The sequence below is a fragment of the Myotis lucifugus genome, unplaced genomic scaffold, assembly GCF_000147115.1.
Source record: "Myotis lucifugus unplaced genomic scaffold, Myoluc2.0 scaffold_844, whole genome shotgun sequence".
NCBI classification, from domain to species: domain Eukaryota; kingdom Metazoa; phylum Chordata; class Mammalia; order Chiroptera; family Vespertilionidae; genus Myotis; species Myotis lucifugus.
Genome location: NW_005871892.1, coordinates 148,782 through 163,517, shown reverse-complemented (window position 1 = coordinate 163,517; position 14,736 = coordinate 148,782). Strand labels below are relative to the sequence as shown.

At 51.2% G+C, this 14,736-nt stretch overlaps 1 protein-coding gene across 1 annotated transcript; it reads right to left on the bottom strand.

The window, feature by feature from the left end:
* Positions 1-4,719: 4,719 nt before the first annotated feature.
* LOC102433751 (DLA class II histocompatibility antigen, DR-1 beta chain-like) lies at positions 4,720-14,518 on the bottom strand. Its single transcript, XM_014448503.2, has 6 exons — positions 14,357-14,518; positions 8,963-9,232; positions 6,556-6,837; positions 5,785-5,895; positions 5,320-5,343; positions 4,720-5,040 (listed from the first exon to the last, which is right to left on the bottom strand). Exons 1-6 carry the CDS (start codon positions 14,454-14,456, stop codon positions 5,027-5,029), a joined length of 801 nt encoding a protein of 266 aa, XP_014303989.1. The 5' UTR covers positions 14,457-14,518; the 3' UTR covers positions 4,720-5,026.
* Positions 14,519-14,736: the final 218 nt, after the last annotated feature.

Genomic DNA, 14,736 nt, shown 5'->3' with positions numbered 1-14,736 from the left:
GTTGGGGAAGTTTTCAGTCATTATCCCTTTAAGTAGATTTTACATCCCTTTCTCTCTCTTCTCCTTTTGGGACCCCAATGATTCAAATGTTGGCACACTTGATGTTTCCCCACAGGTCCCTTAAACTATCCTCACTTTTGAAAATATTATTTTCTTTTTGCGGTTCTGGTTGACTTTCACTACCTTGTCTTTCAGCTTGCTGACTCATTCTCCTGCCTCAACTAATCTGCTGTTGATTCCCTCCAGATTATTTTTGTTTTCATTTCAATGATCATATTCCTCAGTTATGATTGGTTGTTTTAAATACTTTTCTATGTCTTTTTTGATGTTCTCACTGAGTTCATCTATACTTCTCCCGAGTTCATTACACATACTTATAACCAGTGTTTACTTTAAACTCTTTATCAGGTAAATTGCTTATCTCTGATTCATTTACTAGTAGTTCTTATTTATTTATTTATGTTTCCTTATCCCTTATTGGAATATACTTCTCTGTCTCCTTGTTGTGGCTGTCTCTCTGTGTTTGTATCTATGAATTAGGAGAAACAGCGACCTATCCCAGGCTTGAAGGAGAGACTTGTTTAGGAGCCTCTCCTCTGTAGACTGTGTGAGCCAGGTGTCTTTAGCAGGCAAGCCGGAGCTATAGTGGGAGTGGGCCACGGGTAAGGGGCCCTAAGCTGGAGCTGGAGTGAGAGTGGAAGTCCTGGGGACAAGCCACAGAGCTGGTGTGGGCCTGGGGCCTGGGGTCAGAGCCTGGTGTACACCCTGACCACCACGGCTGGCTAGCTGAAGCACATGACTTATGTCCTGCCTATGACCAAGGGGGAGGGAGAGTGTCAATGAATGACTGGCTCTTTCAGGTGCCCCTGACACCAGAAAGGGTTCCTGCAGTTCCCCTCCCACTTGCAGAGGTTCTCGGTTAGTAAATGGATTTTCCTCCTTATAGTCTAGGTGCCCTTTCAGCCACTGTTTTTTCACTTTACCCAGAGTGGGCAAGTCTGCACATACGCCCTCAGGGACCACTGCCCACTGCAGGTCAGTGTTGGGGTGGGGTTGCCATGGTGCCATGTCTCTGTCTCTCCCACCTGTGTCTATGGGATTTCCCTCTTGCTGGCTGAGCAGAAATTGTTCAGTCAGCCCTCATTTCCTCTGCAGGTGTGAATTTAATGTGAAATGGGGGAGGTGAACTCAGGGCTTTCTTTCACTGTCGTCTTGGACTGGGAACCCTTGATTGATTTGCTGTTTTAGTTGTTTCCCATCATCTACTTCTTGTCAGTTTGTTTCTATTGCTATAGTTTGTTGATTATTTTTATGTAATGCCGTCTAAAACCTTTGATTTAAATTATTACAAAACATATTTGAATATTCCTCAAGTTAAAGCTATTAAATAAGATATATATTCAGAACAGTACAGATTTCTTCAACCTATTCCCTAATTTTGCCCTGTAGACAACTATTTTAAAATCCATCCCCTGTTTCTATAGCTAGATGACTGATAGGTAGAAAATAAATAGCAGATGAAATGAGCAGGTTTATCTATATGTCCTTTCTCCTCCTCTGTCTTATTAAATAAAATGCTGCATAAATCCTGTGACAGACAGTGAGTTTCCCACACAAGCTGGAGGCCTCAGGAGCGCACCTTTACCACTAGAGTTGCAGCTCTGTCCTGATGGCTTCCGGGACCTGCTCATGGGGAAGGTGCATCTCAAGGCAGAGTCAGCATAGCAGGCATTTTATCTGAGTTGCCAAAAACCTGCAGTGTGGAAGCCACCATTAGTCTCATAAAGGGGACTTTGAGAGGCACCGGGTTTAGGTACCTTCTTTTAAAAAATCAGAGAAAAAGAGCAAAAAGAACATGATTATGAAGACATCAGATCATTACAAGTTGCCTGCTTTTCTTTTCTCTTTTAAAAAGAAATATTTTTTATTGATTTCAGAGAGGAAAAAAGAGGGAGAGATAGAAACATTAATGATGAGAGAGAATCATTGATTGGTTGCCTTCTCCATGTCCCCTACTGGGGATCAAACCCAAAACCCAGGTATGCACCCTGATCCGGAATTGAATGGTGACCTCCTGGTTCATAGGTTGACACACAACCACTGAGCCCACCAACTGGGCCAGCCTGCTTTTCTTATACTTGTTGTCTCCTTTCCATATCCCAGGAGCAAGGGATCCTGTGTACTTGTCTTTGAGAAACACCAATGTAGGAGACCACCTTGTCCAGGTTCATTGAAGGCTCTTTTCTGGCTCAGGAACCAGGCCGAATTACAGGATGGAAAACTCATGAAAAAGCAGGAAGGGAACAAGGAAACCTTTTCTTCCTACTTCCTACCCTTGAAGCTGTGTGAGGCAGAGGATTTCACTCCATATTTAATTGAGGAAAACTTTACAAAGAAACTAGAAGCTCGGTTCATGAATTGGAGCATGGGTGGGGTCCCTAGGGAGGCTGGGGGGTGGGGGGGGGGCGGGACGTGATTGGCCCTTCTAGTGGGTGGTGGGATGCCCTTGCTGGCCCAGGATTCAGATCAGTCCCAATGACGTTTGCACCGTTTGTCAGAAGCCAACTTGTGGCCACTTTTATATCCTTTCTTCCTTGTGGAGCGTCTAGGGCAGGGAAGCAGCCGCTGTGCCCGAAGCCAACTTCCAGGAGGCCAGTGGTGCTGTAGGGATCATGCTGGTGGCACTGGTTTGTTGGTCCCTGGTCCATTCCTGAAGATTGGAGCTACAGGACAACTGAGGGAGTAAGTGGCTGTTGCCAGGCTGGTGGGCCACAGGGACTGATCTGTCAGCTGAGCTGTGCTCCCGCTGTGGGAGCGCACTGACCACCAGGGGGCAGCTCCAGCATGGAGTGTCTGCCCCTTGGTGCTCAGTGTGTGTCATAACGACCAGTCAACCCATTGCTCCGGTCGTTCTGGTCCTTCGGTCGTAACGATCGCTTAGATTTTTATATATATAGACTAGAGGCCCGGTGCACAAAAATTTGTCACAATCCATCACCAGGTGCTGAGTTAATTTGTGCACTGGAGGGGGGGCGGTCCCTCAGCCCAGCTTGCCCCCTATCACATACTGGGATCCCTCAGGGGATGCCCTACTCCCTGCTCCCTGCTCCCCTTGGGCAGCGGGCCTAAGCCACAGTCTGGCCTCCCTTTGTGGGAGGCGACCAGGCTGATCAGGGGAAGGCACCAGCCCCATCACCCCGCTGCTGCAGCCACTGCCAGTCACCACAGCCACCAAGGTGTTTTCATCAACAAGGACTCCAGTCCCTTTACCATGAAAAAATGACAACTTTCTTTAGGCATTTTCAAGATGTGTCTTTCATAGGATATGACATTTCTTTCTTTCTTTCTTCCTTTCTATCTTTCTTTTTTTATTCTCACTGAGGATATGTTTCCATTGATTTTTAGAGAATGTGGAAGAGAAAGTGAAAGACAGAGAGAAACATCAAAGTGAGAGGAACGCTTTGATTGGTTGCCTCCTGCATGAGCCCTGACCTGGGCCCAGGCCAAGGAGGAGCCTGCAACCTAGGTACATGCCCTTAGTCAGAATTGAACCCAGACCCAGCAGTGGGCAGACCGAGGCATTATCCACTGAGCAAAACCAGCTAGGACAGGATATGACATTTCTTAACCCTCCAGCAGCAGACCTTCCTTTTTTTCTACAGGAGTGTGGTGAAAAACCCTAGATCACCTATTTGGATTCTTATTACCCAAGTTACTAAGAATATTGCCAGTGGCATACAGGGAGCTAAGCCAATGAGCAGTCAGAAAAAGTATTTCCTCTGTAGTTCACACCAATTGCCGGCTTGGCCCCTGCCCAGGCCTAACGCCTCTGGCCGAGTCATTAGCTCTGGGCAGGGGACTTCCAGCTCCTTCAATCATTGGCTCAACCCCTGCTCCCTATGATCGCTGGCTCTGCCACTGCTCCCCGCCATCGCCAGCTCCCTCCCTGCTCCCCACAATCACTGGCTCCACCGCTGCACAGGCCTAATGCCTCTGGCCAAGGCATTAGGCCTGGGCAGGGGACCCCCAGCTCTCCGCGATCACCAACTCAGCCCATGCTCCCTGTGATTATTGGTTCCATGCCTGGGCAGAGGACCCCCAGCTCCCCGCAATGGCTGGTTCCGCCTCTGCCCCAGGCCTAGTGCCTCTGACCGAGGCATTAGGCCTGGGCAGGGGACTCCCAGCTCCCCACCATCCCGTCTCCGCCCATGCCCAGGCCTTATGCTTCTGACCAAGGCATCAGGCCTGGGCAGAGAACCTCTCAGCTCTGATTGCAGGATCCCATAGCCGATAGTCACTGGGCGCCTATGTATGCAAATTAACTGCCATCTTTGTTGGCAGTTAATTTGCATATCATGCTGATTAGCCAATGGGAGGCGTAGCGAAGGTATGGTCAATTGCCCTGTTTGTCTATTATTAGATAGGATTAGAGGCCTGGTGCACGAAATTTGTACAGTCAGGGAAAGGGGGTTCCCCAGCTTGGCTTGTTCTCGCTGATAGTGCAGGAGCCCCACAATAGCTTTCCTCAAAGAGGTAGGGCCCTCTCAATCATCAGGAGCTCCTTGATGGATTGTCCCAAAGAGGTAGGCTGGAGCAGGTAGACAATCCTCAGGGGCTCTGCACACATACATATCCACAACCTGTGCACGCAGCCTCCTGGTGATGGATTATGACAGCATGAGGGCATCATGGCATGATGGCATGAGGGTGTGATGACCATTTACGTATTAGCTCTTTATTATATAGGAGGTGGGTAGAGGTAACCTAATGTGCAAAGCAGACAGCAAGGGTTGAAAACACAGGGACAGGGAGGGATGGAGCTAAGGTTCTGCAGTCAACACTGGGACCTCCAGGTCCAGGGCGGGCAGGAACCAGCATGGAGGAGCTGCTTGGGGGTCAGGAGCCAGGACTCAGCAACAGCCCCAGGTGGCTCTCCTTGTGGAGTAAGAGCCCAGCAGGAAACCTCAACAGGCTGCGGAAGGGGCTGGACAGAAGGTTCTTTCTTGCCCTTGTCACCATAATCACCTCAGCTCAGGAGTCCTGCAGACAGAGGACAGTGCTGTTCCCAGGCCCAGCCAGCAGGGGCGCTGCCCTCCCAGGCCTTCTGCTGGGGCTCCCAAGTGAGAAGAAAGTCTTGAGGTCCCAGGAGCCACAGCTGCTTTAGAGCTGCCTCTCACCAGGCGGGAGGAGACCCTGCAGTGTAAGCGGCCGCCAGAGCCACACCCAGGCTCCCCGCTATCTGTCCCCTGGCTCCTCCCCTGCACCTTCTGTTTTAGGGAAACCAAATGCGTCCCTAAGAGAGGATTAAGAGAGCGTTACCTGTGGGCTGAAGTCCAGAGTGTCCTGGGAAAGAGAAGGAAGATGCCACTTAAAAGATATGAAGGTAAGTGTGTCCCCAAACACAGGGTCCCCGCCCAGGCCAATTGAGCTTCTCCAGCAGCACCCCCACCCGCTGACACCAGAGCAGGGACCAGAGCAGAAGCTGAGAGCAGTGGCCCCAAAGCCGTCACATCCAGTGTCATTAGTGACCACAGGGCCTGCTCCTCCATGTGCCCCAGGATCTGCACCCAAATCCTGTGCGTGTTAACCCCTCTCTGACCCCACAGCCATGACTCCTCATGTCTCCACCCTAAGTAACTGGGAGCTGGTTATTTCTGCATTTCCAGGGAATGTGAGACCGACAGGGAAAGAGGCTTCTATGGCGTTGCCATACCCAGAGCTCACCCAGCAAAGCCCCAGTTCTCACCACCATCTCAGGACCTCGGCTGCCAGCAGGCCCCTTACCTTTCTGAGCCCTGAAGTAGATGAGCAGCCCCGCCCCGAGGAAGAGCAGCCCCAGCACGAAGCCCCCGGCTCCACTCAGCACCTTGCTCTGTGCGGATCCAGACTGGGCCCCTGAGAGAAGAAGCTGGTTTCAGTGGGTTTTAGCCCAAAGCAACTTCTCTAATGGAGACCCTGGGATTGAGAGTTTAGGGATAGGGGTGGGTGGGTATGAGGGGGAGCTGCCCTAGAATAAGCAGAACAATAGCCATTTCCACAAAAGAGACTGAGGTCAGACTGAGTAGGTACAAGGCCCAGGCACTGGCCTCAGGTCCCCTCACTCCCGACCCAAGGCCACTGCTTTGGCCTCTGAGGCTGCGGAGCCCGGGGCTCGTGACCTCCAGGACTGGGTCCGGGTGACAGAGCCGCAGACGGCAGAGCAGCCTGGGCTTTCCCGTGGCAGAAAGGTCCACAGGCTGTGGAGAACGCACCTCTTCCCAGATCACAGTGGGCAGCTCAGCGCAGGCAGAAGCACCCGCCCAGCCCACAGGGGATGGTGCCCAGGACCAAGGGCACCATGACTGGGAGAGTGTGGGGAATTCAGAGCAGGGCAGGCATGGCGGCCTCCCAGGGCTATGGGTGTCCACACAAGCAATCACAGGGCTACCCTGTGGCCTGTGCTGAAGGAGAGACAGAGCAAAGGAAAACGGGGTGTGGGGAGAGGGGACCCTGACCCTCAGGGACAAGCAAAGGCCCCCGTGATGGGGGGGTATGTGAGGTCAGAGGGCGTCTCACTCCATTCCACGGTGACAGGGCTGGTGCTGCTGGGGTGCTGCACTTGGCAGGTGTAGACTTCCCCGCTCCGGGGAACCGTCTCCAGCATCACCATGGTCTGGAAGGTCCAGTCCCCGTTCCGGATCAGGCCCGTGGACACCACCCCGGCCTCCTCTTCCTGGCCGTTGCGCAGCCAGCGGACCTCAATGTGGCCTGGATAGAAGCCGTTCACGGAGCAGACCAGGAGGTTGTGGTGCTGCAGGCGCTGGGTCTTTGCAGGATACACGGTCACTGTGGGCTCAGCTGGGACAGAGAAGGCGGAGGGAGATGTGAGCGAGACAGGCAGGCCCTTGGTGGCTCCCTTTCGGCTTCATCTCCAGTCCCAGGCTCCAGGCCCAGGCAGGCCCCCCTCAAACCACCCTGTGGCTCCGCAGGAGGTAGTGCCATGGGCCTGGAATCTCAGCCTACAGCCTGGGCCACTGGATTAGAGAGACGTTGAGGAAATTTGGGGGATTTTTCATGTCTGGAAACAGTTCCTCATTGTTGAATGAAGTGTTTACAAATCTTTGCAAGGCACAGAGTGTGTGAGTTCCAGTGTGATTTCTGGAGCAGGGCTGCCTGGGTCACATCCAGGCTGTGCCTCTTACTGGGTGATCCTGGGGGTTCCTCTCTGCTCAGCTCCTCACCTGCAAAGGGGGTGAGAATACTAACTCACCGCTTAAGGACATATGAGGACAAATGGGCCTGAAATATGTACAACAGCGGCTGGAACACAGCCATCACTATATGTCAGCTGTTTATCACATATGGAGAGAGAACATAAGGAAAGCAGAGGGCGAAGCTGGGGAACAGCTTGGGAAGATGGGGACTCAGGGTGTGAAGTCCTGGGAATGTGATCACACCTGAGAACACAGAGATGGTTCCCCTGGAAGCAGGAAAGACGGGGGATTCCCTAGCTCTGGGGCTGAGTCCTGAGGGAGAGGGAGGAGCAGGGAAGCTCTCATTATAACACTGACAGTGACACTCACTGAGCAACCCGCTCCTTCTCTAAAGAAGCCAACCTGTTATTGGGATTGTTAACATTTTATAATTTTCTCTCTTTTCAAGCTGACATTTGAGCTCAGGGCAGAGTCTGGGACTCATTAACATGTGTGCTTCCTGCCTGAGGCCAGGCTCAATAAATCCAATGGGAGGAGAGAAGGAGGAGGAGGAGGGAAGGAGTTGGAGGAGTTGAAGGAGTTGCAGGAAAGGGAGGAAGAACCTGGGAAAACATTTTTATTTTACCCTAAAAAAGTAGATTTAAGATTGATGGTAAATCATTGCTAACAGCCTAGCCTGTGTGGCTCAATGGTTGAGTGTCACCCTATGAACCAGGAGGTCATGATTCGAATTCCAGTCAGGGCACATGCCCAGGTTGCAGCTTGATCCCCAGTGTGGGGTGTGCAGGAGACAGTTGATCAGTGGTTCTCTCTCATCATTGATGTTTCCATCTCTCCCTCTTTCTTCCTCTCTGAAATCAATAATATATATATATATATTTTAAAAAATTATTGCTAGTGACTTCTGAGTGCATTTCATTACTTTAAAGATGTTTAAATTCTTAACATAGAATATACTAAAATGGAATCAAAACACAAGCCAGAAGCAGGAGAAAATGCTGCATCCATGTTAGCAAAGTGTCTGTCCTGCTGCTAGAGAACCTGGGAAATCACTGAGAAAAAGGCCCGGACCCCAGGGATGATGGACAATAGGCCATTCCTAGAGCAGGAACAGCCATTAGTCAACACGTACATGGAGAATGTTCAAGAACCTGAGAAATCAAAGAAGGATAAATTTAAAGTAAAAAACAATTTTTCACCTGAGTATTCGGCAATATTGAATAAGATTAAAACAGAATGCAAAGTAAATTGTCAGAACTCTAAACAGTTAACATAATTACTTAAATGCTGTCAGCCTGTGTAGATGTGACATCAGTGTGTTAAGTAACACAATTACAATTAGACCCTGGCTCACCATCACCTCCTCTGTAAACACAGGGGCACTGAGGGGGGAACAAGACACTGAGACCTGAAAGGAGCTCAGAGAGGCCAGAGGGGCCTCGGAGGCCCCGCCCCTCACTCCCAGCCTGACCCTCCTCCCAGGGAAAGGCTTGTGCACCCAGCACCCCTATTCCAGGGCTCAGGGTCAGGGGGGCTTTGGCCAAGACAGACCACTCCCTTCTCCCCCCTCCCCCTCCCCCCCTCTTCGCTGCTCTCCAAACCCTCCCCCCACTGGACAGGACTGGGCACCCTGGAAACGCCCTACACAGGACAGGACCTCAGAGTCCCACAGCCGCTCTCAGGCCCCTCAGGGGTGCTCCTCACAGCCCTGTGTGCGCACCCCCCCACCCCCCATGCCACCCCAGCCCCCTCCCCGCCCCCGCGCTCACTTTTCCGCTGCACCGAGAATCCCTCAAACACCCCATAGTTGTGTCTGCAGTACGTGTCCACCTCGGCCCGCTTCTGCTCCATGAAGTCCTCCAGGCTGTTCCAGTACTTGGCTGTGGGCCGCCCCAGCTCGGTCACCGCGCGGAACTGCCCCACGTCGCTGTCGAAGCGCACGTACTCCTGCCCGTTGTAGAAGTATCTGTCCATGAACCGAACCCGCTCCGTCCCGTTGGAGAACTGACACTCAGCCTTACCCAGAAACAGGAAATGCGCTGCGGGGACAGGAAGGACCCATCATGCTGGTGAGAGAAGATGGCGACACCGCCCAGTGCGGGGCGCCAGGCGGTGGGGACACAGGACCCGGCACCCCCACTGCCAGCGCCCGGGCCCCTCCTCTGGGGCTGGGAGGCCGCAGGGCAGGGAGACCCCTGGGACCCTCAGCCACTGGGCACCCACTGGGCTGCCCCGCGGGCTCCGGGCTCCAGGCTGGGCCAGGACTTGTGCCATCACCGCCTCCTCCTAGACGCCTCCCCCCTCACCCCCAGCCTCTCCCTTCCCCACACCGGCCTCCTCCTGTCACCCCCTGGGAGGGGACCTCGTGCCAGGCCCCAGCTGCTCGGGACCCAGGCAGGAAACCGGGCATCGCCCTCTGCTCTGCAGCTTAGAATTCACCAAAGTGCCCATCACACCCAACCACAGGGGCATCCACACAGGAGGGAGATGGCAGGAAAGGGGCCTGGAGCAGGGACCACAGGGTCCAAGTCCCATCAGGGGCGGGGCCAGGGCCTCTGAGTGACAGGATGTGGGGGAAGGTCGCTGTATGTGGGGGAGGGGGCACATCTCAGGTGAAGGCAATGCCACCTGCAAAGCCTGAGAGAACCCATGTGCCTCCTGGGAAACCAGGGAACAGGCTCTCAGCCCAGACAGTGGGGGGGAGGGGACAGGAGCCTGGAGGAGGCGGGTGCTGAGAGCCTGGGGGTGAGTTAGGGGGGCTTCTGCTGCATGTAAGGGAGAGCACTGAGGAGGTTCAGGGGTTACACCCTAATCCCAATAGGGCGCCCTCTCTTTCCTGCATGTCCAACCCAGGAAGCGCAGAGAACAGAGCACACCTGTGGTTAAAGCAGGTGGTGGATGGAAGCTCTGACACCATCGCTGGTGTGGAGAGAGTCCCTGCAGAAATGGGAGGCCCTGACTGAGGACAGGGGGCTCCCCACGATGCACGACTCATGGAGGAGAGACATGGAAGGTCAGCAGGGATGAGTGACCACAACTCATGACGTTTTGACAAACATCGCAGAAGGCAAAGTAAAAAGGAAGGTTTTAAACTTCAAGTGATTGAATGGGTTCAATGAGAAAGTGGTGAATTTATGTAACTGTCTAATTTTTTTTCTTAATAAACCGTGAAGAGCTGCATTGGAAGGTGCGTGTGTATAAAGTGTGAGTCTAGAATTTTCAGAAACAGCCGGTGTCCAGCAGTGTTCTCACCCTCAGCACTATTGACGTTTGGACCAGATGATTCTGTGAGGTGGGGGTGGGTGTTCTGTACACAGTGGGCTGCACACGGCATCCCCGCCAGTTGTCAGAGAAACCCCCGTGTGACAGCAGACATGGCTTTACATATTGCAGACGTCCCAGGGGTGGGAAGGAGGGAAAGGGGTGGAGAACCATCTGAAAAGTCTGGTGTGAAAAAGCCACTGTTGATTATGCAGCAGCTGGGAATGACAATAAAAATTTAGCCAATATTGTGTCTGTGGAAAAGCTTGGTCTATATGACATGTATGTTCTTTAGGAATCTGGTTCCAATGCAGACTATTTTTCCAGGAAAATAAACTTGTTCAGGACTAAGATCTACCTGTTTCTTTGCCTTGCCACGCAATCACCGAGTCATCATTTATCCTCCACATCGTCTTCTTTCATAATCTCCTGGCCACTGGCCCACTGCTTGTCCACAGGAGCAGCTACAGCCTCGGCCATTTGATTCCTGTTAAAAGTCCCAACTAATTCACTTTCTAACTGCCTCCTGCTCCCAGTAATACCAGGAGGCATCAGGTTACCAGCCTTGGCCAGATGTGGACTCTCATTTCTACAGGCAGGTCCCTCAGAAGGGGAGCAGCTGAGATGACCCCCTCACATGGACAATTACAAACAGGAGCAGGTCCCAGCTTTAGATGGAGACCTTCACGGAGAAGTGATGGCAGAGGCGAGGGCACTCTGGTCAGGCTCAGTCTATCAACATTTCACAAATTCTTTAGCACCTTCCTGACACCTGAGAAGCTGAAAATAAACATGTGTGAGTTGCTGTTCACTGTAGCCTGTGTGGTGAGCATTATCAGGCCATGCTCATGGGCCCAACTTAAAGATAAAGCAAATAAATATATACGATTCCCAGTTACATTGGAATTTCAGATAAATAATTGTTGTTTCTCTGAAATTCAGCTTAAATCGGGCATCCTGTATTTCCTTTGGCAACACAAGCCCACCTGCTGATCAAATCTGAGGGGGAGGAGGGCACTTAAACTTCCTTGTGTTCCTCACATGCCCACGACAGTCTGCACATAGTGTGAGCCCATATGGAACTTTTCAAGGTGAAAATGCGAAATGGATGTAAATTCCTCCTAATATTGGAACTAGCAGCCCTTGCACCTGCTGCCCCCAACCCTGAGACACACGCTGGCACATGGGAACATCAGAAATCTCAGCAGCAAGTCAGACCCAGCCAAGCCCCTGTTCACAGTGGGGGTGGAAGCCCAGGCTCTAGAATGAGGAACCTAAATTAGAACATGAGCTGTCCCACTGGGTCAGATTGTAATACCCAAGGGCCTTGTTCTTTATCTCTAAAATAGATTTAGTGATACTGTATTCCTCACAGGATATTGTTAAGTCTCGAATTAAATAGTGATTATTCCTATTGCTGATCATACAAGCAATCAAAAAATAACTTGCTATTTTAATTCTTATAATCCCTAAAAATGCAGGGTCATGAGATCTTTCTATTCCTTAACTTTCTAGAGAAAATAATGTCTTTATCAACATTTGGCAACTGTCTTTGATCAATTTTATCACTAAATGTCATTTGGAACACAAGGACAGAAACATTGGTCTCTGTATAATAACGCGATATATATGCACCTAATATGAAAGGACTATGTTGAGGTAGAAGAGAGGACATTCTAGATACTGAGACCTAGACTATGTCACCTGGTTCTACAATTAACCATGTGAGTCTGGGTAAGTTGCTTAAACTCTCTGAATCAGATTCCATGGGTGATTACAGTTGTAATTGCTGCAGGTGAGACAGGATGGTTATGAGAGTCACACTCTCAAATGCAGGCCTGGTGCACAGTACCTGCCCATGTGACACTGCTCCATGCCGCAGGGACCAGATTTGTCTTGTCCATGACTCCACCCTCATCCCCAGGTGGTGACTGTCTGCTCTGGTCACTAATAAACGGTGCTGTGGAATTGGTGGCTTTCATAACCAGTCACCTCTGCCTTCAAGGTCACTCCAGTGGCTCCTTGCTGATCAGTGAGCATCTCTGGTTCTCTTGTCCCCCAGCTTCTCTTCAGGCTCCTTTGTTCTTATGCTTTAGGTCCAGCTGACTCCCTGAGCCCAGCGCACAGTCTCCCTGAGGTCGCTGCTCATAGTCACCCGTAATCATCCCTCACGTCTTCAGTTCCTGTCCTCCCTTCAAACTGTCCAATCAGGTTCCGTCTCATACATTCACTGACTGGGAACTTCACGTCCACCAAACCCAGTGCTCACTGCTCTGCATGTTCTCACTTCCCTGCCTCCTAGTGGTTCTCATCACACCTGGCCACTCCCTTTAGGAAAAATCTACTTCCCCTCACTGCCCTGCATCACCTTCTCTTGGTGTTCCTCAACACACTGCACCCCTTCTCAGTCTCCTCTGCTCTCATTGGCCCTTGGTCCTCTAGGCTCAGCCCTTAACATCTTCTTGTTCTCTCTCTCTCTCTCCCTCTGTTTCTCTCTCTCTCCCCTTCACTTCCCTGGAGTTTAACACAGCACAGGTGTCAATGACACCAACACAAACACTCCTGCCCTCGCAGGCCATGAACTCCAGGCTCCTGTGTTCAACTGACCTCTTGACAGCTCCACATAAATGTTAAAATCATTTGAAACTTACACAAAACCTTCATTCCTAACCACCCCCTTCAAATTACTTCTTACACAGTCTTTCCCATCTCAATACACAGCTCCACCAAGTTTATTCAAATTATTGAAGATAAAATCCTTAGGGATTGTGACTCCTCCCCCATTTCATCCAGAACAAGTCGTGGGAATATCTCCCCCAGATCTGCTCACTTCCCCTTTCCCGCTGCCTTTGCCGCACACACTAACTGAAGCCCAAGCATGTCACCCGGGAGCTCTTCCATGCTCCTCAAGGGCCCCCCGACTCCTCTTGTGAACCCCGAAATCCAATCTCCCCTGGTAGCTGGGATTATTGTTTTTAATAAACATACGTGGACTCTCCTGTAACCCTCAGCAGTTCACATGTCTCTTCAGATAAAATTCAAACTTCTTACCCTCCCTTCAGGGCCCAATATGGTTTGTTTCCTGTCTTTCCCAGCCTCTTCCTATGTCAATGTCACTCCCCAACTGGCTCGCCTGCTGCAGCCTCACTAGCCTTCTTCCTGCCCCTTCAACACGGCAAACACGTTCCCACACTGTGGCCTCTCCCTCTTCCTCTCCCTGGGACACTTGTCCCCTAGATCTTCTCACGGTGGCGTTTCTCATCATCCAGGTCTCAATGTCACTTCCTTAGCACTTGAACTGACGTCAGGTGAATCCATGCTCTCTGTCCCATAACCCTGGGGTATTTTTTTAAAGCAATTATTGCTCTGAATTTTTTCTTTCTTAAGGGGTTTAGGGAGAAAGGAGAGGAGATGGTGGGGAGGCCCCTGGATACATCTCACATAGTAGGGAGAGGCACCCACATCACAGATTCTGCTGAGGACAGAACATAGGATCCTCAAAGAGAGGCCCTCTAATTCCTTTTTACTCCCCATAAAATGCCAGAGAAACTTTCCTTTGGGGATAACTCAATACAATAAATGGAGCTCTGGGTGGGAATTAGTCTGAGATCATTATTTCTCAATCCTCTCTAGATTCTGATGAAAGGTGACAGGAGACTGGGGAGATTTGACTGGAGGTGAGGTGAGAAGAAACAGCTGAGATACACAAGGACCCTTGTATATCTTGTAGTGATGAACACCAGCCCCTTTTGTGGTGGAAAGAATCAGGATCCATATGATAAAGGCAGGTGGCCACTGAAGAAAATGCCACCATTTTCTAAGGGACATGGCCTGGACACGGTGACAAAGCTAATTCCCTTTCTTCCTCCCCCCACAACAGCTCACCCCCAAGGTGCACTTACGTGGAGTGTCCCTGGCCTGAGCCAGGGGAGGGCTCAGTGCCATCAGCATCACCATCAGAGCGGCCATCCAGGAGCCTCTGGGGAACCGCAGACACACCATGCTGGAGCTCAGAGAGGACAGGGGCAGGGAGCAGGGGGGTCTCACTCAGTGAGGGCTGTGACCCTTCTCCATGGACATCCTAAATAATACCAACTGATGAACTCATTTCTTTGTTCCTGGATTGGGTCATCTCAGTACTGAGAACCAATGAGCATCAGATGAATAGCATCACCAGTTGCTGGTCAGAGATTCAGTAGGAAGTTCCTCTTCTGGAACTTAGAATTTCCTCCATTAAAAGCATTGCTTTGATTTAGTGCTTAAAGGTTTGGTCTGGTTGTGT

Coding starts and splice junctions, on each gene's coding strand:
- LOC102433751 (XM_014448503.2), bottom strand. CDS start 14,456: ATGGTGTGTCTGCGGTTCCCCAGAGGCTCCTGGATGGCCGCTCTGATG. Junction 6,838..8,962: donor ATTCTCGGTGCAGCGGAAAA/GTGAGCGCGGGG, acceptor TCTCTGTCCCAG/CTGAGCCCACAGTGACCGTG. Junction 5,344..5,784: donor CTACTTCAGGGCTCAGAAAG/GTAAGGGGCCTG, acceptor TCTCTTTCCCAG/GACACTCTGGACTTCAGCCC.